Genomic DNA, 26,937 nt, shown 5'->3' with positions numbered 1-26,937 from the left:
ATGCCATGAATTTGCCCACTCACTCAACTTGACTAAATCACCGTGAAGCCCCTTAACATCCTCCTCACCACTCTCATTCCCACCAAATTTTGTTTTGTCAGCAAACTTGGAACTATTACATTTGGTTCCCTCCAAATCATTGATATATATTGTGAATAGCTGGGGCCCAAGCACTGATCCCTGTGGTACCCCACTAGCCTGTCACTCTGGAAGAAAACTCATTTATTCCTACTCTCTATTTCCTGTCGGCTAACCAATTCTTAATTCATGCCAATATATTGCCCCAATCCCATGTGCTTTAATTTTACACACTCTAACCTCTTATGTGGGACTTTATGAAAAGCTTTCTGAAAATCCAAGTACGCCACATCCACTGGCTCTCTATTATCTATTCTGCCAGTTACATCCTCAAAAAAAAAGCTCCAATAGTTTTGTCAAACCTGATTTCTCTTTTCTAAGTGCTCTGTTATCACATCCTTTATAATAGGCTCTAGCATTTTCCCTACTACTGAGGTTAGGCTAACCGATCTGTAATTCTGTTTTCTCCCTGCCTCCTTTTTAAATAGAGGGGTTACATTTGCCATCCCCCAATCTGCCGGGAATGTTCCAGGATCTACAGAATTTTGGAAGATGACATCCAATGCATCCAATATTTCCATGGCTGTCACCTTTTGTATCCTGGGATGTAGATTATCAGGCCCCTGGGGATTTATCAGTTTTCAGTCCCGTTAATTTCTCCAGCATTTTTTTTTTTAATAATACAAATTTCCTTCAATTCTTCCTCCTCACTAGACCCTTTTTAGCATTTCTGGGAAGTTATTTGTGTCTTCCTTCATGAAGACAGACCTAAAGTAGTTTAATTGCTCTGCCATTTCCTTGTTCTCTATTATAAATTCTCCCATTTTGCACTGTAAAGGATCTATATTTTTCTTTGATTATCTTTTTCTTTTTACCTAAAGAGCTTTTACAGTTTGCTTTTATGTTCCTTGCAAGTTTACTCTCATGCTCTATTTTTCCCCTCTTAATCAGTCTCTTGGCCCTCCTTTGCTGAATTCTAAACCGCTCCCAATCCTCAGGCTTGCTACTTTCTCTAGCAACTTTATATGACTCCTCTTTGGATCTAATACTATCCTTAATTTCTTTTGTTAGCCATGGTTGGGCCACTTTTCCTGTTATGTTTTTGTGCCGGAAAGGAATGTATAACTGTTGCAATGCATACATTCATTCCTTACGTATTAGCCATTGCCTATCCACCATCATGCCTTTTGATGAAGTTCCCCAATCTATCTTAGCCAACTCGCACCTTATACCTTCGTAGTTTCCTTTGTTTAGATTTAGGACCCTAGTTTTGGATTGGACTGCTTCAATTTCCATCCCTCAATGGAGAATTCTATCACGCTATGGTTATCGTTGCCTAAAGGATCCTGCAGAGCAAGATTATTAATTAACTTCTTCTCATTGCACAATACCAAATCTAGGATAGCCTGTAGCCTAGTTGGTTCCTCAATGTACTGTCTAAAAAGCCATTTCTTACACACTCCAGGAATTGATCCACCACAGTATTATTGCAAATTTGGTTTGCCCAGTTTATATGTAGATTAAGCCACCCATGACTACTGTAGCACCCTTGTTAAATGCTTCTTTAATTTCCTGTTTAATGTTGTCCCCTACCTTACCACTACTGTTTGCAGGCCTATAGACAACTCCCATTAATGTTTTCTGCCTCTTGTTGCTTCTTAGCTCCACCCAGACTGATCCTACACCTAGATTTTCTGAGCCAATATCCTCTCTCACTATTGCACTTATTTCATCCTTAACTAATAATGCCACCCCATCTCCTTTTCCTTTTTGCCTGTCCTTCCTAAATATCAAGCATCCTTGGATATTCAGTTCCCAGCCTTGGTCATCCTGCAGTCATGTCTCCATAATCACAAACATATCGTACATGTTTACATCTATTTGCGTTGTTAATGCATCTACCTTATTGCACATGCTAATGCATTCGGATACAGTGCTAAACACTACTATTGTGCTAAATATTACAATAGCTAAACACACTGGGCTTTGGGCTTGGGCAACCAATAATATTTACTAAAGGCATGTTTCAGAACTAACTGTGCCTCTGGTCAAGCTGTTCAGTAATGCTACAACACTGGCATCTATCTAACAAAATAGAAAAATTCTTGGGTATGTCCTGTCCACAAAAAGGATAGATTCAATTAGCTAATTACTGTGCTTTCACACTCGGTCATCAGCAAAGTGATGGGAGTGCCATCAACAGTGCCATCAAGCAGCACTGGGTCACCAGTGCCCCCTTTGAGTTTCCCCAGGGCCATTCGCTCATTTTCTTAATACACTCTTGGTCCATACATGGACAAAGAGCTAAATTCCAGTGGTGAGTGTAAACTAAATAAATTAAGATTACATGTGTACAGGTGGAGGGGGAGGGGCACACAATTAAAATTAATAATTACTTGTGCACGTACAACGATACACTGGGGGTGGGTTGTAGGGTTAGGAATTACACAGAAATAATGGTTCACCTTGTGAATAAATCTAGAACTGGGTAACAATTAACATTTGGCCGTTTCCTTCAACTGGCTGTAAGAAGTTTTAAAGTGAGGTGAGAGTGACTGCCCTTGACATCAAACGCCATTGCCAATGTTGCATCTTCCACCATCAACACCCTGGTGAAGGGGGTCACTAGTGACCAGAAACTTAACTGTACCAGCCATATAATTAGTGTGGTTATAAGGGCAGGATAGAGTCTTGAGTATTCTGCGGCAGGTAATGCACCTCCTGACTCTCCAGAACCTTTGCACCATCTACAAGGCACAAGTCCAGAGCGTGTTGGAATGTTCTCCACTTGCCTGGATAAGTGAAACTCCATCAACACTTAAAAAGCTCAGCACATGCAGGATAAAGCAAGCTGCTTGATCGGCACCTTCATTCCCTCCACATTCCCTCCACCACCTACACAGTAGCAGCAATGTGTACCATATGCAAGATGCACTGTAGCAACTTGCTGAGGCTTCTTCAATAGTGTCTTCCAAATGCATGACCTCTATCACCTAGAAGAACGAGGGCAGCTGCTGCATGGGAATACCACCACCTACAAGTTCCCCTCCCATGTTGCACACTATCACCAATGGAAATATATTGCTGTTTCTTTGTTGTAACTAAGTTAAAACACCAAGTACATATTTAAAAAAAACAAAAATTTGAACAGAAAGGGAAATAATCCTAACAGTATTGAGTGTACCTTAAGTTAAGTACACAAGCTTCAGCCTTTCAAGAAAGTGTCTCACCACCACCTTGCGGGCACATAAGAATGGACAATGAATGTTTGCCTTACCAGTGACTTCCATGTTCCATGTATGAATGCTTGATTTAAAAAAAAGCAAAAGTTTTCTGCCACTGTAACAAATGCCTTTTGAAGAGCCAGAAAAAACAGTTTTGGATGTCTCAGTAATTGAGAGCTAGTATTTAAGCCATTTCTTATACTTTCTTTCAAAGCTGCTGTGAATGATTTCCAAAGCTAGGCTCATAGAGAGAACTGCGTTTTTAACTGTACATTCAATGGCTAATTCAGTGATCTCCTTTGATGATTACTTTTCTGTCACCACGTTAGTGATTGTTCTTGCTAAATAATAGATGAGAGGCACCTACAGTCAGCCATCTTTTAAAACTTCCTGATCAGGTGCTTGTATATTTTCATGTATATTTTTATTTACAGACTAGATATTTTCTCAAGTTTTGTCTCACTCATCTCTCTCATATAAGTGTACCTTATGTCCCCTACAATCTTAACTTTAACCTGTCCAAAATTAATGGCTAAACACGAAAGACGTTTTACCCTGTACACCAAATATTGGAATGTTTTGTGGACTGCTACATGTCTCTCTTAAAAGACTAAAAGTAAGCTAGCAGTGTGATGTGAGCTTGAAGCAAACATATGGAATGCTTAAATGAAATAAGTAAATAAACAATAATACATTTGGTTACTCTATTGATATTTAAAATAATAAATGTCCTTCAGTGCCCTTTGAAATGTAGATTTTTAACAGAATTATGTTGTGGTACATGGCCCAGTTTCACATTGCCTCAGCTTCTCTGGTCAGCACAATAAGTGCAAGACATTGCAGCTTGCTGAAAGGTAAGCCATCTACTTGAAAGCTGGCTGTTTATTGGCATAAAGTCATCCCAATATGTCATTCAACATTCTTTACCAAAGGCATTAGATAGTTATATCAGAATTACATTAGCTCAACGACCATTGACAGATTATTAACTACTTGGGAGTTTCTGTCCACTCAAAGAATTGTCACTTTAGTAAGTATGCGCCATCTCACAGCCTGACTGTAACCAAAGTCTCAAGCTGTGCAAATTAAATAGAACAGTGTCTAAGTATCAGGTGTCACAAACTGCTGCTTAGGAACCATGCCTCTGAAGTGAGTTAAAAACAGTTCTGTCGAAGGGTCATGAGGACTCGAAACGTCAACTCTTATCTTCTCCGCCGATGCTGCCAGACCTGCTGAGTTTTTCCAGGTAATTCTGTTTTTGTTTTGGTTTTCCAGCATCCGCAGTTTTTGTTTTTATTATTATTATTATGTAAAGTGCCTAGTTGGAAAATGAGGTGCTGTTCCTCCAGTTTGCGTTGGGCTTCACTGGAACAATGCAGCGGGCCAAAGACGTGGGCAAGAGAGCAGGGTGGAGTGTTAAAGTGGCTAGCGACAGGGAGGTTTGGGTCATTCTTGCGGACAGACCATAGGTGTTCTGCAAAGCGGTCGCCCAGTTTACGTTTGGTCTCTCCAATGTAGAGGAGACCACATTGGGAGCAACGAATGCAGTAGACTAAGTTGGGGGAAATGCAAGTGAAATACTGCTTCACTTGAAAGGAGTGTTTGGGCCTGTGGACGGTGAGGAGCGAGGAAGTGAAGGGGCAGGTGTTACGTCTTTTGCGTGGGCATGGGGTGGTGCCATAGGTGGGGGTTGAGGAGTAGGGGGTGATGGAGGAGTGGACCAGGGTGCCCGGAGGGAATGATCCCTACGGAATGCTGACGGGGGGGGTGAAGGGAAGATGTGTTTGGTGGTGGCATCATGCTGGAGTTGGCGGAAATTGCGGAGGATGATCCTTTGAATGTGGAGGCTGGTGGGGTGATAAGTGAGGACAAGGGGGACCCTATCATGTTTCTGGGAGGGAGGAGAAGGCATGAGGGCGGATGCGCGGGAGATGGGCCGGACACGGTTGAGGGCCCTGTCAACGACCATGGGTGGAAAATCTCGGTTAAAGAAGAAGGAGGACATGTCAGAGGAACTGTTTTTGAAGGTAGCATCATCGGAACAGATGCGACGGAGGCGAAGGAACTGAGAGAATGGGATGGAGTCCTTACAGGAAGCGGGGTGTGAGGAGCTGTAGTCGAGGTAGCTGTGGGAGTCAGTAGGCTTTTAATGGATATTGGTGGACAGTTTATCACCAGATTGAGACAGAGAGGTTAAGGAAGGGAAGGGAAGTGTCAGAGATGGACCACGTGAAAATGATGGAGGGGTGGAGATTGGAAGCAAAATTAATAAATTTTTCCAAGTCCCAACGAGAGCATGAAGCAGCACCGAAGTAATCATCGATGTACCGGAGAAAGAGTTGTGGAAGGGGGCCGGAGTAGGACTGGAACAAGGAATGTTTCACATACCCCCTAAAGAGACAGGCATAGCTGGGGCCCATGCGGGTACCCATAGCCACACCTTTTATCTGGAGGAAGTGAGAGGAGTTGAAGGAGAAATTGTTCAGTGTGAGAACAAGTTCAGCCAGACGGAGGAGAGTAGTGGTGAATGGGGATTGTACAGGCCTCTGTTCGAGGAAGAAGCTAAGGGCCCTCAGACCATCCTGGTGGGGGATGGAGGTGTAGAGGGATTGGATGTCCATGGTGAAGAGGAAGCGGTTGGGGCCAGGGAACTGGAAATTGTTGATGTGACATAAAGTGTCAGAGGAATCACGGATGTAGGTAGGAAGGGACTGGACAAGGGGAGAGAGAAGAGAGTCAAGATAATGAGAAATGAGTTCCGTGGGGCAGGAGCAAGCTGAGACGATCGGTCTACCGGGACAGTTCTGTTTGTGGATTTTGGGTAGGAGGTAGAAGCGGGCCGTCCGAGGTTGGGCGACTATCAGGTTGGAAGCTGTGGGAGGAAGATCCCCAGAGGAGATGAGGTCAGTGACAGTCCTGGAAACAATGGCTTGATGTTCAGTGGTGGGATCATGGTCCAGGGAGAGGTAGGAGGAAGTGTCTGCGAGTTGACGCTCAGCCTCCGCGAGGTAGAGGTCAGTGTGCCAGACAACAACAGCACCACCCTTGTCAGCGGATTTGATGACAATGTCAGGGTTGGACCTGAGAGAACGGAGTGCAGTAAGTTCAGAGAGCGAGAGATTAGAATGGGTGAGAGGAGCAGAGAAATTGAGACGACTAATGTCGCGCCGACAGTTTTCAATGAAAAGATCAAGAGAAGGTAAGAGTCCAGAGGGAGGGGTCCAGGTGGAGGGAGAATATTGGAAATGGAAAAGGATCCGTTGAACGGGGAGAGGACTCCTGCTCAAAGAAGTGAGCCCGGAGACGAAGACGGTGGAAGAAGAATTCAGCATCGTGCCGAGCCTGAAATTCATTGAGGTGAGGGCGTAAGGGTATGAAACTAAGTCCTTTGCTGAGCACTGAACGTTCAGCGTCGGAGAGGGGAAGGTCAGTGGGTATAGTGAATACACGGCTGGGGCTGGGATTGGAAGCCGGGGTGGGGACGGAGGGACAGGCAGGGGTGGAGGGTCCTGGATGGGTGTTGGTGTCGATGAGTTGCTGGAGCTTGCGCTCCTTAGCACTTGAGAGAAAGAGAAAAAGTTTCTTGTTGAGGCTTTGGATGAGACGAAGAATAAAATGAAACTGGGGGCACGCGCAGCTTTGAAAAAGGGTACGGCAGTGCTGCTGGAGGGAGAGGTCGAGTGTGTTCATATGGCGGCGCATGGCACTGAGTGTGGATCTCAGAATGTGACGGGAACAGCAGTCCGAGAAACGTTTTATGTCCCGGAGATACCTGTAATCCTAGGTGGGTTCGAAACATGAGGGGTGGAATTTCAGTTGAAATCCACGTGGGGTAAGTCGGAGACGGAGACAGTCACTGAGAAAGGAGATATGGCTGTGAAAGCGGGTTTTAGTAAACAGCTTGTCAAACAAAATGACCCAAACCTCCCTGTCGCTTGCTATTTTAACACTCCACCCTGCTCTCTTGCCCACATGTCTGTCCTTGGCCTGCTGCATTGTTCCAGTGAAGCCCAACGCAAACTGGAGGAACAGCACCTCATCTTCCAACTAGGCACTTTACAGCCTTCCGGACTGAATATTGAATTCAACAACTTTAGGTCTTGAGCTCCCTCCTCCATCTCCACCCCCTTTCTGTTTCTTCCCCCTTCCTTTTGTCTTTTTTTCTTTTCCAATAATTTATATAGATTTTTCTTTTCCTTATTTCATTTTCATTATTTTAAAATCTTTTATGCTCCCCCACCCCCACTAGAGTTATACCTTGAATGCCCTACCATCCATTCTTAATTAGCACATTCGTTTAGATAATATCACCAACTTCAACACCTCTGTGTTCTTTTGTTTTATCTGTGACATCTTTTGATGATCTGCTCCTATCCTAACACCACCCCCCCCACTCCACTTCTCTCTCTGCCTCCCCAACCTTAAACCAGCTTATATTTCCCTCTCCTTGTTAAGAAAGATCAGTTCTGTTGAAGGGTCATTAGGACTCGAAACGTCAACTCTTTTCTTCTCCGATGCTGCCAGACCTGCTGAGTTTTTCCTCTGAAGTGAGTCCCTTGCTTGCTAGGCTATAACGTAAGTAGCTTTCATCTGACAGAAGATTGTGATGCTTTTAACCTGTGAGCCGTATTTTTTTTGGAACCCTCTCCCCATGTGCTGTTTCTGGAATTAAAAAGCCCAGGTTAAAAATGTAACATTTTTGTTAATTATGTAAACCTTCCTAGTGGGGATATGGAAATGTTTGTGAGGGCTTGTACCCTTTGTCACAGCTCACAGGGGATAGTGCGCTGTTGTATCAAGCCCCACTGCTCCCCGAGCTGTGACAAATGTGAGAAATTTAATTAGACCACCAAATTGCCCCAATTCTACCTAACTGTTTAATTTAGGTTAAAAGAATATGAGCACCAGGTTTGTAAACTTAACAAGTAAATAACTGTTTATTAAACAGCTTGTCTCTCTGTAACCAGTGGCAAAAGAAAGAAATATGAACTGCTAACTTTTAACTCTATAACCTAAACTCTACCCCTTAAACCCCTATACACATATACATACACACACACACACACACACACAAAAGACACACAAAACATGCTTGTTAAGGGTGAGATAAAACAGTTCAATAGCACCAATCTGGAGTTCAGGATTAAGTGGGTTGACTTTGATTGCTTTCTTCCAGATTTCTTGCAGGTTGTTGTGGCTGACATGAAGTAGTCTCCAGCACTTGCAATCTGTGGTTCTCTGGTTGAAACTTGCTTTAAATGTCTCTATTGGTGATTTTCCCCCTTTTCCTCCTGACTGGAGTTTCTCAAAGAAAGTACGATACAGTGATGTGAGGAATAGCCAGCTAGCTACTATGGTAGGATTACTGGAGTCTTACAAAACGCAGAAAAGAGACCTTTACAGTTCTTTCCTCTTTTCAGGCTAGGAGCTGATCTACTGCACTATCCTCTCTCAGAACCTGGCCACTTTGTCAGGAGCCAATCAAAACGCCGTCGCTAGGCAGTTCCCTCTTAAACCCGATCTCCATTCCAACACCATTCTGTCCAGCCTGGCACACACTGTTCCAGGATAGCAACATTATAGATTTTCTTTTTCCTGCTCCAGTGAACATCTCTTTTAAACTGTAGCCATGGCATTTTTTAAAGCCACAGTCCAAGAAAAAATAAAAATATGTTCTTTATACCTTGATTTCCTGCCAAGCAGCGCATCCACATCAAAATGGATGTGGGTAGGAGAAACCAGTGTTCCACAACTCTTCAATCTCAGTTATGACTCCAAGTAGCTGGTTGTGCACACCAGCAGCCATACCCTGGGATCTTGTGGGAGCTTCCTTTGTGAAAGTTGGCTGTCACATTATACTTCAAAAATGCTTTATTGGTTGTAAAGTGCTTTGCAATATCCTGAGATTGTGAAAGCTGTTAGATAAATGCAAGTCTTTCAAAGTTTTGCTATTGCATGATTGTGTTGACTGCTGCTGCGTGGTTCTCAGAATTGTAAGGCAAGGCCTTATCAAAATCCAGAGCTGGATCTGTGGGGTGTTCGTAATTCAGTAAAGGAAAAAGAAAGGCGTGCATTTATATAGCAGCTTTCACCACAGGACATCATTGGCTGGTGCTTCTGCTATTTGGCATGCAAGGAGCACTGTTTTGTAGCTTCACCAGGTTGATGCCTCACATTTAGGTATGCTGGGTACTGCTCCTGGCATGCCCTCCTGCACTACTTCATTGAACCAGGGTTGATCCCTTGGCTCGATGATAATGGTACAGTGGGGGATGTGCCCCACCATGAGGTTACAGATTGTGAATTTTGCTGCTGCTGATGGCCCACAGCACCTCATGGATGCCCAGTTTTGAGTTGCTAGATCTGTTCAAAATCCAACTCAATTAACACCATGGTAGTGTCACAATGTGTCCTCAATGTGAAGATGGGATTTCATCTCTGTGAGGACAGTGCGGTGTTCACTCCTACTGATACTGTCATGGACAGATGCATCTGCAACAAATAGATTGGTGAGAGTAGGTCAAGTAGGTTTTTCCTTCTTGGTTCCCTCAGCAGCTGCCACAGGCACAATCTAGCTGCCGTGCCCTTTAGGATTCGGCCGGTTTGTCATTGTGGTGCTACTGAGCCACTCATGGTGATGGATAGTGAAGTCCTCCGCTCAGAGTACATTCTGTACTCTTGCCACTCTCAGTGCTTCTTCCAGGTGGTGTTCTACACGGAGGAGTACTGATTTATCAGCTTGGGGTGGCAAGTGGTAATCAGCAGGAGATTTCTTTTCCCATATTTGACCTGATGCCATGGGACTTCATGGGATCCAGAGTCATTGTTGAGGACTCTCAGGGCAACTTCCTCCTGACTGTGCCATCTATGCCATCATCTCTGCTGGGTCTGTCCTGCTGGTGGGACATACCCAGTGATGGTGGTATGATGTAAGGTATGATGCAGAGTGTATGACTGTGCCAGGTTATTGCTTAACTAGTCTGTGGAACAGTTGCCTCAATTTTGCTGCAAGGCCCCTAGATGTTAGTAAAGAGGACTTGAGCATTTAGAGCAAGGTTGACACGGCTGGATGTGCCATTGTTGTTTTCGCTGGCTGGGTCAATGCTGGATGGTTCGTTCGACTTTGTCGTAGTTTGATACAATTGAGTGGTTTGCTAGGCCATTTCAAAGAGTCAATCATATTGCTATGGGCCTGGCGTCTCATGTAAGCCAGACTAGGTAAGGACGGCAGAATTCCTTCCCTAAAGGACATTCAGGAACCAAATGGGTTTTTGTGACAATTGACAATGTTCACTGGTTTCATGATCGCTATTACTTAGACTAGCTTTTAATTCCAGATTTATCAATTGAATTTAAATTCCACCAGCTGCCATAATGTGATTTGAACCCATGTACCCAGAGCAATATCCTGGGCCTCTTCCTTATTCGGCCAGTGACATTACCACTTTGCCACTACCTTCCCCTACTCCTGGTAGATATTATCACATTGCATTCCAAGTTTATCACTTCTGTTTTCCTTCCTTTTTCACACACAAAAGTTCAGAAAACAAATTTAATATTTGTTAAATTGGTAACATTTGAAATGTTTGACATTGGCTCCAAGAAAGCTGGAAAAATATAGGGCCAATGATTTCTCTTACCCTCCTGCGTGTACACATTTACTTAAAAAAAAAAATCCTCTGATCAGATGAGTTCTTGTGAATTTGTTTTATTTCATATGCTAAAACTGTAATAAAGGCTTATTTTAATTTCTTCAGCTATGAGATTTTACTAATAGTTTTCCTCAAATATTTTTCCTCTGCTGTCAATAAACTTGTGTTTCACTTGCATTTATCCTTGGTGTCATAACCTACAGAGCTACAGACAAAGAACTGGATTATCGGATTAGACTAGAAAGTTCTTTTTTGGCTGGCATTGATATGATGGACCGAGTGGCCTCAAACACTGCAAATCTTTTTACTCTTGTTCTGTTTCTCCTCAACGTAGACAAATACAGACTTTTTAAACTTGCAGGGATTAAATTGATTCAGTGGAAATTCTCCACAGATTCTATTGCAGCTCAATGCTGCTAGGTCGCTTGTTGGAGTGCAAAAATTGTGACTCTAGACTGTCCTTGACATATTGAACCTGTTACTCCCTGCTCTTTGTGAGGTGATAGTGCAATAACCAGGGCAAAAGGAGCATGCATGATAGCTCCATGGTGTTTGTTTGGAATTACATTTAAAAGTTCAAGTTCCACGGTAGAATGATTGTCAGCACTGAGTGATTAGTCTCGTTACGATGGTATGACACTCAACTCAACCACTTCTGCTACTACTGCATGAATGCAATCCTTAAGAATCTGAATCTGGCAATACTGATAACTATGTAAGACAGGAAAGGTGGGGCTGTACTGCTGAATTTTGGAAGGGACAAGTATGCCTTTGAACAAGGAGCTGATAGCTGTGCTGTATTTGTTCCCTTTCTGGATTGCCATTTTGACATGGTGGAGAGGCTAGTGTGCTCTGTTGATGCCTTGAACAATGCCATTGGGAGTTCCTTGCTCCTAGTCACCCATGGCGGCAAGACTGTGGTCCAAAAATTCCTCAATGGCTGAGCAGGCAAAGGAAGACTGTCTGTCTCACCAGTTTTGAAGGCAGATGAAGATTGCAGCAGAAAGGTGGCCCCAGTCATCATGGTTTGACACGTCATTGAAATCTGACCGCCAACCCATAAAGACCATGAGGACAATGATGGCACCCCCAAAGTCTCCACGTTAGTCAAAATCATGCGCAGGTTTCTACCAGATTCCATTTGTCAAGTCCTGTGATGATGGAGAATTGGTGATGGGCCAGGGCTGTCAAGCTGGAAGTCTCTAGTCAAGAATCTGCTCACAGGTGACAGATGCTTGAAGGTTCCATATATGTTGGGACACAGGTGTCTTTGGGCAACAGCATCTGTGACTGAGCAGCCCTCGTCAGAATACCATCTGCTTACCTCAAATGGGAAGGGGGGTGCTAGAAAAGGTGTGCTAAAAATAGGCCGCCTCTCTCGCCCCTTCTGGCTGGGTAACAGTACCTTGTGGGCTCATCATCTGGCCTTTGTTGCAGGGGGTTTGAAGTACAAGAATAAAGAAGCCTTGCTATAATTGTACAGGGTTTTGGTGAGACTTCAGTTGGAGTACTGTGTGCAGTTTTGGTCTCCATATTTAAGAAAGAATATACTTGCACTGAAAGCAGTGCAGCGAATGTTCACTAAATTGGTCCCTGGGATGAGGGGATCCTCCTATGACGAGAGGTTAAGTAAATTTTGCTTATTCTCCAGAGTTTAGAATGAGAATCAATCTCATTGAAACCTACAGAATTTTGAGGGGCTTGATAAGGTGGATGCTGAGACATTGCTTCCATTGGTTGGGGAATCTAAAACATGGGAGCATAGTCTCAAAATAAAGGAATCATTTAGGGCTAAGATAAGGAGAATTTTTTCACTCAGGGTTGTGAATCTTTGAAATTCTCTACCCCAGAGGGTTGTCGATGCTCCATTGCTGAATACATTCGAGGCTGCGATAGACAAATTTTTGGTTTCTGAAGGAATTAACGGATATGGGGAGCGGGCGGGAAAATGGAGTTAACCCCCAAGATCAACCATGATCGTGTTGAATGGCAGAGCAGGCTCGATGGGCTGTGGGGTCTACTCCTCCTCCTATTTCTTATGTTTTTAAAACTTTGAATTTGCAACTTGGAATGTTAGAACACACATGGATAACTTCTAGTAACTGTCTGAAAAGAACTGCAATCGTGTAATGCAAATTATCAATAATCCATATTGACATTGCACTCAGTGAGACTTGCCTTTCTGGGGACGGGCAGCTGAAGGAACAAGCTGGGGGGTGCACCTTCTACTGGAAAGGAAAGGCTGACAGCAACCCTCATGCCCACAGAGTTGGTTTTGCCATCCAGAATTGGATCTTGGTGCATTGCCAGAACTCCCCAGTTGTCTGAATGAAAAGCTCATGACACTTCACCTACAGCTTATCTTAATCAACACGCCACTGTCATCAGCACTTATGCCCTGACCCTTGACTCCAGTGAAGATGTAAAGCAAAAGCTCTACTCTGATCTTGAAGTCCTCACTGCCATCCTAAAAGAAGAAAAGGCCATCCTTCTGAGGAATTTCAAGCCAGGGTTGGCTGCAACTTTGATGTTGGAGAAGAACCATTGGGAAGAATGGCGTGAGAAAAGCCAATGCAAATGGTGTCCTCCTGCTGACGAGTGCTCAATGTGGCCTCATTATAACAAGCACCTTTTTCTGACAGAAGGACAAATACAAAACCATGTGGAGGCATTCTAGATCAAAGCACTGGCACCTCCTGGATCATCTTTGTTTGAGTCAAAGATCTAAGTTATGTCTGTATTACTCAACCCTTGCGAGGGACTGATGCTTGCTGGACAGATCATCTACTCGATCGATGATGAACGTTCACCCAGTACCAAGATATCGCAAGACTCAACAGCCCAAAAGGAAAAAGATCATTCTCTCAGCCCCAAAGCAGCCCAACAGAAGGGAGGAATTCAAAGTGCAGTTTACATCCAATCTGGAAAATCTTCACACACCCAGCTCTCTTTCAGAACAGTGGGAACAAATAAAGTCAGCTCTGCTAAACTCCTGTACCCAGGTCATTGGGTTCAAACATTGTCATCACCAGTTTGACAAAAACAATGCTGAAAAATCTGACCACCTGGAACAAAGCAACCTTTACTGCCTGGCAGGACAACCCAGGGTCGCATTCAGCATTCCAACAATGCAAGGTTGACGCCCAAAGACAAATCCAGAAGATTAAAGACAAGTGATCAGAAGAGAAAGTTCAAAAGATTCAACAGTATCTTGACAAACCAAGCTTTTTTTGAAGCCACCTTGGCCATCTGTAGACCTAGGTGAAATGGACAAATTCCCCTTCACTCACAAGATGGTGTTTCTCTTAAGGATCACAGTGCCATCCAGCAACACTGGAAAGAACATTTTCAATAATTGTCAACCCACAGTGGCAGCTGATATGACCAAAGCATTTGATTCATTAAATCGTGAAGTGCTCTGGATTGAGGTTCAAACATTTGGATGTCCAAGAAAATACTTCACAATCCCGCAACTGCTCCATGATGATATGCCTGCAACTGTCTTGAGCAGGAGATCTGAAACCGATGCCATCAAAATCTGGGTTGGGGTCGAGCAAAGCTGTACAATAGCCCCGCCATACTATTTGCAATCTACCTGACAGTGGCTTTTCACCTCATCAAGGATCAACTGCCCTCTGGTGTGAGAATTAAATACCACCTAGATGGAAAACTCTGTAACCTTGGTTGCTTCTACGCCACAACTAAACTGACTAAAGTTTGCGGATGACTGCAGTGTTGTTGCTCTCTCTGTGCCAGATTTGCAAGCCACTCTTGATCTTTTTAGTTCTGCATACAAGAGACTTGGTTTGTCCTTGAATGTTGATAAAACAAAACATGTATCAACCCACACCTGGTCAGCCAAATATTCCACCTCCCATATATGTTGGAGAGACTGAGATATGTTGACCACATCCCCTGTCTTGGCAACTGTGTCTCTCAAAGGCCACCGTTAATGAGGAGATCCAGCTCAGCTGCGCCAGCTGGGCCTTCTACAAGCTACCGCAATGAGTGAAGACCTCCACAAGTAATCAGAAGTCCTTGTGTGCAGAGCAATTGCCGTCACCTTGCTTCAATACTGCAATGAGACCTGAACTGTGTATCTGTGACACATGATGCTAGTGAAATTCCCATCAGCGATGCCTCTGCCACATCTTCTGGATTCGATGTGAGGACTGGAATTTGTGTCCTGATGGCCAAAAAACTACCTCCCCCACTAGGCCTTGTTTTCTCAATTCTCAGATGGCCAGCATTCCAGGGCAGGACAAAGAAAATGCTTCAAAGACACTCTGAATCTCCTCTTGAAGTACAGCAGCATTGGCATTAATGACTGGGAGGTGCTTGGTACCAATAGTTCAAAATTGTGACAACTTTTCCATCAAGCTGCATCATGCTCTTGAGTCCAAATGCCTTACTGATGAGACAGAACAGTGGCAGAGAAGGAAAGAAAAGGAAGCAAATTCAGCATTCCGGATCTCACTACCTCATATGAAGTCTTGACCCATGTGCTCAAGGATCTGCAGGTGGAGAATCAGGCTGTTCAATTGCATGAAGACTCATGGCTCACGACCCTGAGTAGATGTCATCCTTGAATCAAGGGGCAGCTCCTGAGTAGAGGTGCATCCTTTTCTGTAGTTGTTTGAGACCAAAATTCTCTCCTGTCATTTGGAAACACAAAGGTGATCTGTGGAATGCTGAATCCATCCATGGATGGAGCAGAGGACACCTCTCTTGTTAAAAAATCTTTTTTTTTCTTTACTGTTTCTGTTGCATGGGTTAGTTAGAAAAGAGGCTGCAGCATTTTTGTTAGAAACTTGGTCCATTTGCTGCTTGCTTTGTGATGCTGATGATTCAACATATTGGCCGAATGTCATTTACATTCAATTTTTTCTAAAGGCAAGCTTTTGAACTGAAAAGTTGACTTGCAAGAAAGACTGTAATATCAAATTGTATTTTCACCTATCAGTTTACGTTCCAGAACCTAATGTAATTTATGTGGCCTCTGTCCTGTGCTACTTTGTAATGTGGTGAGATGGGCAATGACCTTTCCCTCTTCCTATAAAATGATGCTTGTTATGGTAGTCCATGAAGGATTTGGTTAGCGTTTAAGCTGCCATTTTTGTCTGCAAAGTGTTCTCATTTTTTTTAATAAGTTGATATTTGAAATGGATATGATAGAGAAACGATTTTCAATGGAATCAAAAAGGCTATTTGAATGGCCACAATATTTTACATAGGATATACAGCACAGAAACAGACCATTCAACCAAACCAGTCCATGCTGGTGTTTATGCTGTACTTGAGCCTCCTCCATCTTTTAGCATCGTAACCATCTATTTCCCTTTCCCTCAAATACTTGCCTAGCTTCCTCTTAAATTCATCGATACAATTCATTTCACCCATTCCTTGAATCAGTCCCTTATTCTTACTACTTTTTGGGTACACAGGTTTCTTTTGAATTCCTTGGTGACTGTCTTAGTTTGATGGTTCCTAGTTATGCTCTTCCCAACAAGAGGAAACATTCTGTATGGCTGCTAATTACAGACACAAATATCAACAGATATTCCTCGTATGACCAAATCTGCATTCTTGGTGGAATTAATTGAAAGAGAAATATTGGCCAGAACACACACAACTCCCTGCTTCTCTTCAGCTCTTTTGTGTGTATTGAGCAGTTTGATGGGTTTTGGTTTAAACTTTCAGAGAGACAATTCCACATGATTCCCTCGATACTAGGTTGGAAAATCGCAATAAGATTTAAGCTTGAGACCTTTTTCATAAAATGAATGAAAAAACTCCATGCAGCAAATAATAAACATGAGTGTGTTTGGATGATATTGAGTAAATCAATTCACCTCTATAACTTGTGCTTTATAATGTCACCCGTCTGTCTATGTTGTACTTTGCAATGTTCCACTTTGTTTCATTTAATGTTTAAGTTTTGACATTCAGCTACAGCTTTTTTTAATAACCTTGTATTGGTTTAGTAATCTTCTTTAGTTCTTCAGTAAGATGATCAAAAGTCAATTACATGGATCATTCTGGTTGTCTGCATCCACTGTGCTGTTGCTGTTTTAACAATAAGTTTCCCCTTTCAGCTCCAACTCATGTACTGTATTACAAAAATTTAAAGGGTGATTATCAAGCTGTATTATCATCTTAGGTTTCAAATTAGTTATAAATCACTTGAACTTTGACTTTGTAGTTTGTTATTTGAATCCCTTGAATTGGGCGCTATTGTTCTTGGAATATCTAGTCACAAAATTATTGGTGTTAAAATACAATTGCTGCTTTGGAAGGTGGTGTTTCCGATTTTCTGTTTTCTATCGAGGGTACAGTAGAAGATCTTGTAAATAAATGGCTGGCTATGGCTTTGTTGGAATTTTTTTTTGTTATACCTGTTGGAATGTCACATTATCAAATGCACAATCCTTCAGGCTATTTATATACCACAGTATGTGGAATTAAAAATATGTTTTGTATTAATGGTTTATTAATATTATGGGTATATGCTTTCCTGTTTTAATTAAAGTTCAAATATGTTATGAAAAACAGGATGAACGCAGTATTTAATTTCCATTTATGCAAGGTAGTTATAATAACAGACCTTTTAAAACTTGTAAAACTAAGAAACTCTAAAATCAGATCCTTTGTGCTCCTGTATGTTTGCATTTTGACATTTAGTATAAATCTGTAAAACTGAATTTACGTTATGGTTCATGTTTAATTGGGAGAAAATATTAAATAGTACATATGAAAAATGTTTCTAGTACATTAGGAATTTGCTAATTATATGTGCTTGTGCTTTTTTGAGATAATAGATATTTTGCTATACTTTAAGGCCAGATACTCCAAGACTCTTAAAATCTATGTATTATACATTTTCATTGTCCAGCAATCGGGTTCTGTAACTAGTAATTCCTGAAAATTGCATTCTTCAGATCTACTCATTTTGGAATCCATGTCTGCAAATATCTTCCCAGCTGTTTTAAGATTTGTATATCTAAGTATATTCGACCTTGTGTATAATACGCACTCCTTGTAAGTTGTATTCTGCAGCCCTTTCACGCTATGCTTTTACTGTCAAACTTCTCTCTCAATCAGAATGTTGCATTTGTCTTCCGTGTTTGTCCAAGGTAGATGGTAATTTTATGTACTTAGCTCTGAGACACCCACCACAGTCCCAGAGCTAAGCGATCCCACAACCAGTGGATCAGATCTAAGCTCTGCAGCCCTGCCGCATCCAGTTGTGAATAGTGATGGACAATTAAAATTCAGTGGAGGAGGAGACTCCGCAAATATCCCCATCCTCAATGATGGAGGAGCCCGGCACAGCAGTGCAAAAGATAAAGCTGAAGCATTTGCAACAATCTTCAGCCAGAAGTGCTGAGTGGATCATCCATCTCTGCCTCTACCCAAGGTACCCAGCATTACAGATGCCAGTCTTCAGCCAATTTGATTCACTCCACGTGATATCAAGAAATGGCTGAAAGCACTGGATAGTGCAAAGGCCGATGGGCCCTGACAATATTCTGGCAATAGTACTGAAGACTTGTGCTCCAGAACTTGCTGCGCCCAAAGCCAAGCTGTTCCAGTACAGCTACAGCACTGGCATCTACCTGGCTGTCTGGAAAATTGCCCAGGTGTGTCCTGTATACAAAAAACAGGACAAATCCAACACAGCCAATTACCTCCCCATCAGTCTACCCTCGATCATCAGTAAAGTAATGGAAGGGGTCATCAACATGCTATCAAGAGGCACTTGCTTAGCAATAACCTGCTCACTGATGCCCAGTTTGGGTTCCGCCAGGGCCATTCAGCTTCTGACCTTATTTCAGCCTTGATTCAAACATGGACAAAAGAGCTGAACTCCCAAGGTGAGGTGAGGATGACTACCCTTGACATCAAGGCTGCATTTGACCAAGTGTGGCATCAAGGAGCCCTAGCAAAACTGGAATCAATGGGAGTCAGGGAAAACTCTCCACTGGTTGGAGTCATACCTAGCACAAAGGAAGATGGTTGTGGTTGTTGGAGGTCAGTCATCTCAGCACCAGGACATCACTGCAGGAGTTCCTCAGGGTAGTGTCCTAGGCTCGACCATCTTCAGCTGCTTCATCAATGACCTTCCTTGCATCATAAGGTCAGAAGTGGGGATGTTCACTAATGATTGCCCAGTGTTCAGCACCATTTGCGACGGCTCAGCTACTGAAGCAGTCGATGTCCAACTGCAGCAAGACTTGGACAATATCCAGGCTTGGGCTGACAAGTGGCAAGTAACATTCGTGCCACACAAGTGTCAGGCAATGACCATCTCCAACAAGAGAGAATCTAACCATCGCCCCTTGATGTTCAATGGCATTACCATCACTGAATTCCCCTACTATCAACATTCTGGTTGTTACCATTGACCAGAAACTGACTGGATTAGGCACATAAATACTGTGGCTACAAGAGCAGGTCAGAGGCTAGGAATCATGCGATGAGTAACTCACCTCCTGACTTCCCAAAGCCTGTCCACCACTGGATGAGTGCAGCTCCCACAACGCTGAAGAAACTGGACATCGTCCAGGACAAAGCAGCCTGCTTGATTTGCACCACATCCACAAACATTCACTCCTCCACCACCAATGCACAGTAGCAACAGTGTGTACCATCTACAAGATGCACTGCAGGAATTCACCAAGGCTCCTTTGACAGCACCTTCCAAACCCATGACCACTAACAGCTAGAAGGACAAGGGCAGCTGATAAATGGGCAGGCCACTACCTGGAAGTTCCCCTCCAAGTCACTCACCGCCCTAACTTGAAAAAGTATTGCCTTTCCTTCACTGCCATTGGGTCAAATTATTGGAACTCCCTTCCTAACAGCAGTGTGGGTGTACCTACACCACATGGCCTTCAGCAGTTCAAGAAGGCAGCTCACCACCACCTTCTCAGGGCAACAAAGGATGGGCCAATAAATGCTGGCCCAGCCAGTGAAGCCCACACCCTGTGAATGAATTTTAAAAAATCTTGAGTTTGGTGGTGGTGTCGGTGTCCACAGTGCCGCTCATCTTGGATCTGGTTGCGCAATGTTGTCTGTCTTTGTCCTGCTGCTGCCTCTCCCCGCTATATGTGCACAACCCCCCCCCCCCCCCCCCCCCCAACCCCCCCCAAACCACCACCTCGCTCAGCCTCTTCCCTGCCCCCACTCTATCCCCCACTTACACAAACCCAGTGATATACCCCAGTATCTGACCTAAAGGGCTAAAGCCTAAATCTTGCCACTTTTGTTTCTATTCACATGAAATGGCTAAAAATTCTTGAGTATCTTCTGTGGTTTGTAAAACAATTGGCAACATTTTTAAAGTACTGGGAATGTGAAGTCAGTTCCCAACAGTGTCTTTTGTTTGTATCTTGTTAGCTATATGGTATATTTGCAAATTGATCATGGACCCTGTCATGTTTGATTTAGTAGTATATACTAAAATAGACTGACTTGTTGAGCTTTTAAAGTAATTATATAGGACAGTGTGATCACTAGACCAGTTTTTGCTGATACGGTTAACTGTAGAATATTTGTAGGGGAAAGATGTGTGGGAGTTTCAGTGCAACAAACTTATTGCTACACAAAGATCATATCCATAATTAAGTTTTAACCTTTTACTGGTTTAATATATTGAGATAATTCATTTAATAATGATTTGAGTATCAGTATTAATCCAGAATACTTATATCCTCTACTATCTACTTGGATTTATCTAATTTTATATTAAAGTCTAAATTAAAAATTTAGCTTAATTTCAGGGAGTCTGTTAAGAATAACTCTTAATTAGTGCAGTAACAATTGAGTTGTATGTTCCAAAATTCCCAAGAGAATTACTCATCTCATTGACAGTTTTTATGCAGCCTATTATACATCTAGGTTATTAAGACTTCAAATATATCTTGTGCCTTGAGCTTCTTATTCACTTAATACTATGCCCCTAACAACGTGTGCTGTAATAAGTAGCAGCCTTATCATTCTATCTCGATGAGTCCTCACCCAGGTGGTCTTCAGGGTGATTATTTTTATATAATCAATGCACTCATTATCATCCAGTTCTCCAGAGGATGGTTTTTTCAACATTATTCACTCCTGCAAGTAATTTCTTTAATGATTGTACAGTAATTAACTTTACCTTGTCATTGTTCATCTTGAGTGAATTAAAAATTGCTTCAAGATGAATGCCTAGTTTGCCACTATGAATGTTTTAATTTGATCTATGCGCAGTACTTCATCTAACAACCACATTTATGAATTGTGTTCATATGACCAGCTTGTGGCTACAACCTCAACTGCTGTCCTTCTGGCTAGAAAGCTGCTGTTTCACTCTAATGCTGTTGATTTACCTTCTACTGTATAGTAAAAGTCAGTGTGTTTTGAGTAGTTTGGGGCCCTTTTCATTCTGTTCAAAAATATATTTTGGTGATTGATCAACTTTGAAACCTTAACCATAAATGTGATGCAGCATTTGGATGCACCTGGAATGCAGGCCTGGTTCTTGTGATGCTGAAATCATTGTGTAAATTCTGAATTTGGCTGCACAAACATGCACCCCCATGTGCCTTATCAGCGAAGTTCCAATTGTATTTTGAGAGTCACTTTCTTGTTGTAAGGCATCTCATGATTGTAAAGTGGTTGTCCCCATACCACTCCAAGTTCCAACGTATTGGCTTTGTTATTACAAAGCACTTATGTTGGAACAGGAACTTGTCCTGGGTTGAGAGTTTAACATTGTTGTTCATTGTAGCCTTAAAATATACAGTTGCCTTGTTCCTGTGGCAATTAAATGTTTTTGCCGTACAGTTGTAAAATTTGTTAGCTTTTACTCTTAATCCCATTTGCAGTATAAAGAGTATAAATGTATGAATGTACTGTTAGTGTCTGGACTCTAATCTAATTGACATAAATAATCATGGGACACTTTCATGATATTCTTCATGATATCCCCAATCCGAAAATGTTTAATTGCTTACCTAGTATTATTGCATGAAGTTCATGATTTTGTTCCATTCGGGCATTTTATGGATGCCTTTGGCGAGTGGTGAGAATATGGAGTTTGTTACCACAGGGAGAAGTTTAGGCAGATAATATAAATGTATTTAAGGAGAAATTAGATAAGCATATGAGAAGGGAATAGAGGATAGTTAGATGAAGAAGGATGGGAGGTAACTTGAGTGGAGCATAAATCCTGGGGTGGACTGGTTGATCGGCCTATTTCTGTGTTGCATATTGTTTGTATGCATGGTCCTTTATACTAGCCATGGGAAAGGTCATGTGGATATCTTTCCAGTGCCTTGGCATCTCTACCATCTTCGTAATCTATCCCCTTTTGGTTTGGTCCTGACTTAGCTACCATTTGAAAAGGATTCTAATATTAACCTTTCAGATAGATGCAAAAAATCTCATGATGCAGAAGAGCAAGAACCTCTGATGTCCTGGCCAATATTCTTTAACCAACACCACAAAAAGATATACTGGTTGTTCATTTTATTGCTGTTTGTGGGGCATTGCTGTATCCAGGTTGGTTGCGGTGCTTGTGTATTAACATAGTGATCACACTTCAGAAGGTAATTAGTTGACTGTGAAGTACTTTGGGGTGTCGTGTGAATATGAAAGATGCATTTTTTTCCTGTACATTAATTGTTGCCCTTTCCCTACTTTTTCTTTTCTGCTTTCCTTTTCTCCTTTCCTAATTTTCTCTTTCCTACTTGTTACATTCAGCATTTGAGAAAAGAGATTGTAAAATTTGAACTTGGAGAGTTACAAATTTTTGGGCTTTGTTATTGTAGGCAAAGCTGAATACCAATTAGAGAAATTGATTTTTCTGTTTGCTAATATTTTCTTTCTTAGGTAGTATTGCCACCTGGTGCACAACATTCTGATGATAAAGGTGCTAAAGAGACTCTACTTGATGATGATGAATGTCCACTCCAGATTTTCAGAGATTGGCCAAGTGACAAAGGTAAGCAGCCTGATCTCTTCTATATATGTATTTACGTTAAAAGAGTATAAATTGCACCATCATGTTTTTACCGCACTGTTAATATTGCAACCTGTTTAGATGGGTGAACAATTGAAACATGTTAAGAAAATCCAAAGTGAATGCCTACCTGTCTAAAAAGAATGTTCAGAAAATCTACTGATCTTGAACAGACCCTTACTACCTAGAGTGAGAGCAGCAGCTGCACCCCCTGTGGGGCACACCCCCTCTGAACAGATACTGTGCAATAGCGTATGGTCCTGGAAACACTCATCTTCCTTGATGCTCTGCAGTGACTCCAGCTGCTCCTGATGCAGGAATTGCAAGCAACAGATCGCAGATGTCCATCCATGATGTTTTTTAAAACCCTCTTGCCCCTTAATTCTCTTTGTTGTAGTCCTAATTGAGTATTCCCCAGTTTCTGTGAGACTGAAGTAGAAATTTTATCCCACTTACCTTACCACAGCCCTATAATGTTTGAATGCCACCTTTACATATAAAGCCTTCCAGTTTCCTGATGCTTTTGCCCTTATCCAAAGCTTCTCACAGAGTCATAGAATGGTTGCAGCACAGGAGGAGGCCATTCAGCTGTTGTGTCCATGCCAGTTCTCCAACTCTTGCTTGCCCCACTCCCCTGACCCTCTCCTGTAGTCCTGTAAATTTTTCCTCTTCAGCTCCAACAACACTCAGGAATCTTGATATCATTCAGGACAAAGCAAACCTGCTTGATTGGCACTGCATCCACAAACATTCACTCCTTCCACCACCAATGCACAGTGGCAGCAGCGTGTACCATTTACAAGATGCACTGCAGGAACTCACCAAGGCTCCTTAGATAACACCTTCCAAACCCACGACTGCTACCATCTAGAAGGACAAAGGCAACAGACGCAGGACAACACCACCACCTGGTAGTTCCCCTCCAAGCTACACACCATCCTGACTTGAAGATATATCACTGTTTCTTCACTGCCACTGGGTCAAAATCCTGGAACTCCCTTCCTGATAGCACTGTGGGTATACCTACACCACATGGACTGTAGTGGTTCCAGAAGGCAGCTCACCACCAACTTCTCGAGGAAAATTAGGGATGAGCAATAAAAGCTGACCCACATCCCATAAATGAATTTTTAAAAAATTATACAATTCTCTTTTGAAAGCCATGATTAACTGTTTTTCCACTACACACATGACCGCTCACTGCACTTTGTAAAAAAGGTTTTTCTTTTCTTCATGTTGCCTTTGGTTCTTTTGCCGTTTATCTTAAATCAATAATCCCTGGTTCACAACCCTTGTACCAATAGAAACTGTTTCTCCCTATCTACCCTGTCCTGATCCCTCAGGATTTTGAACGCCTTTATCAAACATCCTTCAACCTCTCTTCAAAGAGAACAGATCCAGCTTCTTCAATCTATTCATATAACTGAAGCTCCTCATCCCTGGAACCGTTTTCACGAATCTTTTCTCCACCCTTTCTGATGCTTTGATATCCTTCCTAAAATGTGTTGTGCCCAGAATTGGACACACAATCCAGTTGAGGCCGAATCAGTGCTTTATAAAGGTTCATAACTTTCCCTCCCTTTTGTACCAAATGCCTCTATTTATAAAGCCTAGGATTCTGTACTCCTTAGCTCACTTTCTGAACCTTTCCTGCCACCTTCAATGAACTGTGCAAACATACTTCTTAATTCCTGAATTTTTTCTAACCAAGACTGTATATGATATTCTAGCTGTGACCTAACCAATGATCAATTTTCCCTTACCTTAAATTGTTTTTATAGGTACTTTAGTTTTCCAGTTAAAGAAACGACCACCTGACTATATCCCAAAGAATACAAGGAAACAAGATGGGAGGTTATCAAAAGGAAAAGAAAGAAATGATAATTCAAGCTATGGTTCGTCATTGCCTCCTGAGAAACTGCCATACCTTGTTGAACTGAGTCCTGGTGAGTGTGGCATAACACCAATATATAAGGTGTTAAAAAGGTTTCACTGTATAGCTGATCATTTAAGTTCAGTCTTGCCTTGTTTAATGTTTGGCTTATACTGACATCTGGAAAATTCTGTTTCCTTCTGTAGCTTTGTTTCAAATAATTCTATTAAAGAAATTTGATATTGCAGATCCTTTTGAGTTCAGAATCAAATACTCCAATAGTTGGTGTTTATAGTTGCCAAAAATTATAGTTTTGCTTCTAACTTTTTTAGGTTTGACCAATAGTAATAGTACTGCAGTTGGAGTTCCCTTTGCTTTCTCTAAAAGGTTGCACTGTTGGACTGTTGTTTGTAATGAAATTTAATTTATACCAAATAGAAATAATTTCCTTTAGTTTAATTTAAATACTGCTACATTCAGTAAAAGAAACTGAGATCTTTGATTCACCTGTTTCATTTTTTTTAAGACCTGATCACTCTTGTTTGTCAGTATTGATAACATAGTTAGAACTTTTATATTACGAGAGAGTGTTTGCAGATAGATGATCAATACAGCATTTTTATTGTTGTGATTCTACATACCTATAAAATGCCTATCACAGACACACTAAATTAATATTTTTTTAAGAGCCAAAATTATAATTACTGAGTAGAAGTCATTGTAACAAATGTACTGAAGACTGTATAAAGATTGACACTCTAGCAGAAGGCAAGTTACGATATGAAAGAGGGAAATACTTGAGGTGGATTCTATCCTTCCTACCCCATCCCATTTTCCTTGCACAATTTTGGCTGTGTAGCCTTAATTCTGTATTCTCCACGTGCCATAGAAATATAGTCCAACTCTGTATTTTCTAGAGATCTGTGCTGAGTATGGCCCTAAAAATGTCATGATTCCACAGAATCTGGTGTCTTAATCCTTTGTCATATGAAGTCTAAGAGGCTGTCCTATGGCACTGCTTTAGCTCCAGGGGTTCTTAACACATTACTGTGAACCTCCTCACTGAACTTTAGGACAGTCTTCTACTCCAAGTGTAGGTTAGATCAGTCATGATCTAATGATATGTTCTATTAGTTTATCCCGGTTTTGCAATCTGTTCAGGTTTTTTGGGGTTCAAAGGTGCCAGCGCTGATCTTTTAAAAAAAAAAATCTGCCAGAAAATAGAGCAAGAAAAATTGTACTCTTTTATGCTTCATAAAGCTTTGAAGTTAAAGAATTTTTTTCTGCTAATAGCCATAGAGACCAAATAAAGCAGGATCTGTTCAGGTGGATTAGCAATGAAGATTGACAGGTAAAACCATAAATGAGCACTGGGAGGCCTTTAAAGAGAAGGTAGTTTGGGCACAGACTACACATTTCCACAAGGGGGAAAGGAATACATTCAAATTTAGAGTTCTCTGGATGAGTTAAATATATAAAGATTAAAATGAAATTGCACAAGGAGGCTTATGGTAAATATCAAGCTCGGAATTCAGTAGAGAACCAAGCTGAATGCATAAAGTCCACTGGATACCAGGAAAAGGAAACGGGTAAAGAGAGAGTAATGGTTAACATAAAAGTGAGCCCAAAAGTCTTTAATGAGCACCTGAATAGTAAATAGTTAAACGAAGGGTGGGACTGATTAGGACCAAAAAGGAGACCAGGCATGGCTAAAGTTCTAAATGAGTACATTGATTATATTGGTTTTAAAGTATAGGATGTAATGTCACAGTAAGGGAGAAGGTCGTGGAGAAATTGAATCGGATAAAAATAAAGAAGGCACTTAAAAGGTGGGCAGTGTTTGAAATAGAAAAGTTACCTGGTCCAAATGGGATGCACCCAAGGTTGCTGAGAGAAGTAAGGGTGGAGATAGTGGAAGCTTTGGCCACAATCTTCCAATCATCTTTAGATATAGGGGTGCTGTCAGAGGCCTGGATTATTGGAAATGTTACACCCCTGTCTAAATAAAGGGCTGAGGAACAAAACTCAGCAACTAGTTAGTCAGTGGTGGAGGCAGTTTTGAAGACAAAATCACTTGGGGAAAGATATAGGTAAATAAATGACAGCCAG

The 26,937-nt window shown here is 41.9% G+C and overlaps 1 protein-coding gene across 6 annotated transcripts in view; it reads left to right on the top strand.

Moving 5' to 3' along the window:
- Positions 1–26,937, top strand: part of afdna (afadin, adherens junction formation factor a) — a 243,077-nt gene that overhangs the window by 56,614 nt on the left and 159,526 nt on the right. For all 6 annotated transcript variants that reach the window (XM_041212059.1, XM_041212057.1, XM_041212055.1 and 3 more), the window contains exons 7-8: positions 22,826–22,937; positions 24,737–24,901. In XM_041212059.1, coding sequence (XP_041067993.1) covers positions 22,826–22,937; positions 24,737–24,901 — 277 coding nt within the window. The remainder of the gene's footprint in view (positions 1–22,825; positions 22,938–24,736; positions 24,902–26,937) is intronic.

Source organism: Carcharodon carcharias, chromosome 2 (genome assembly GCF_017639515.1).
Source record: "Carcharodon carcharias isolate sCarCar2 chromosome 2, sCarCar2.pri, whole genome shotgun sequence".
NCBI classification, from domain to species: Eukaryota; Metazoa; Chordata; class Chondrichthyes; order Lamniformes; family Lamnidae; genus Carcharodon; species Carcharodon carcharias.
This window is presented reverse-complemented; position numbering and strand designations above follow the sequence as displayed.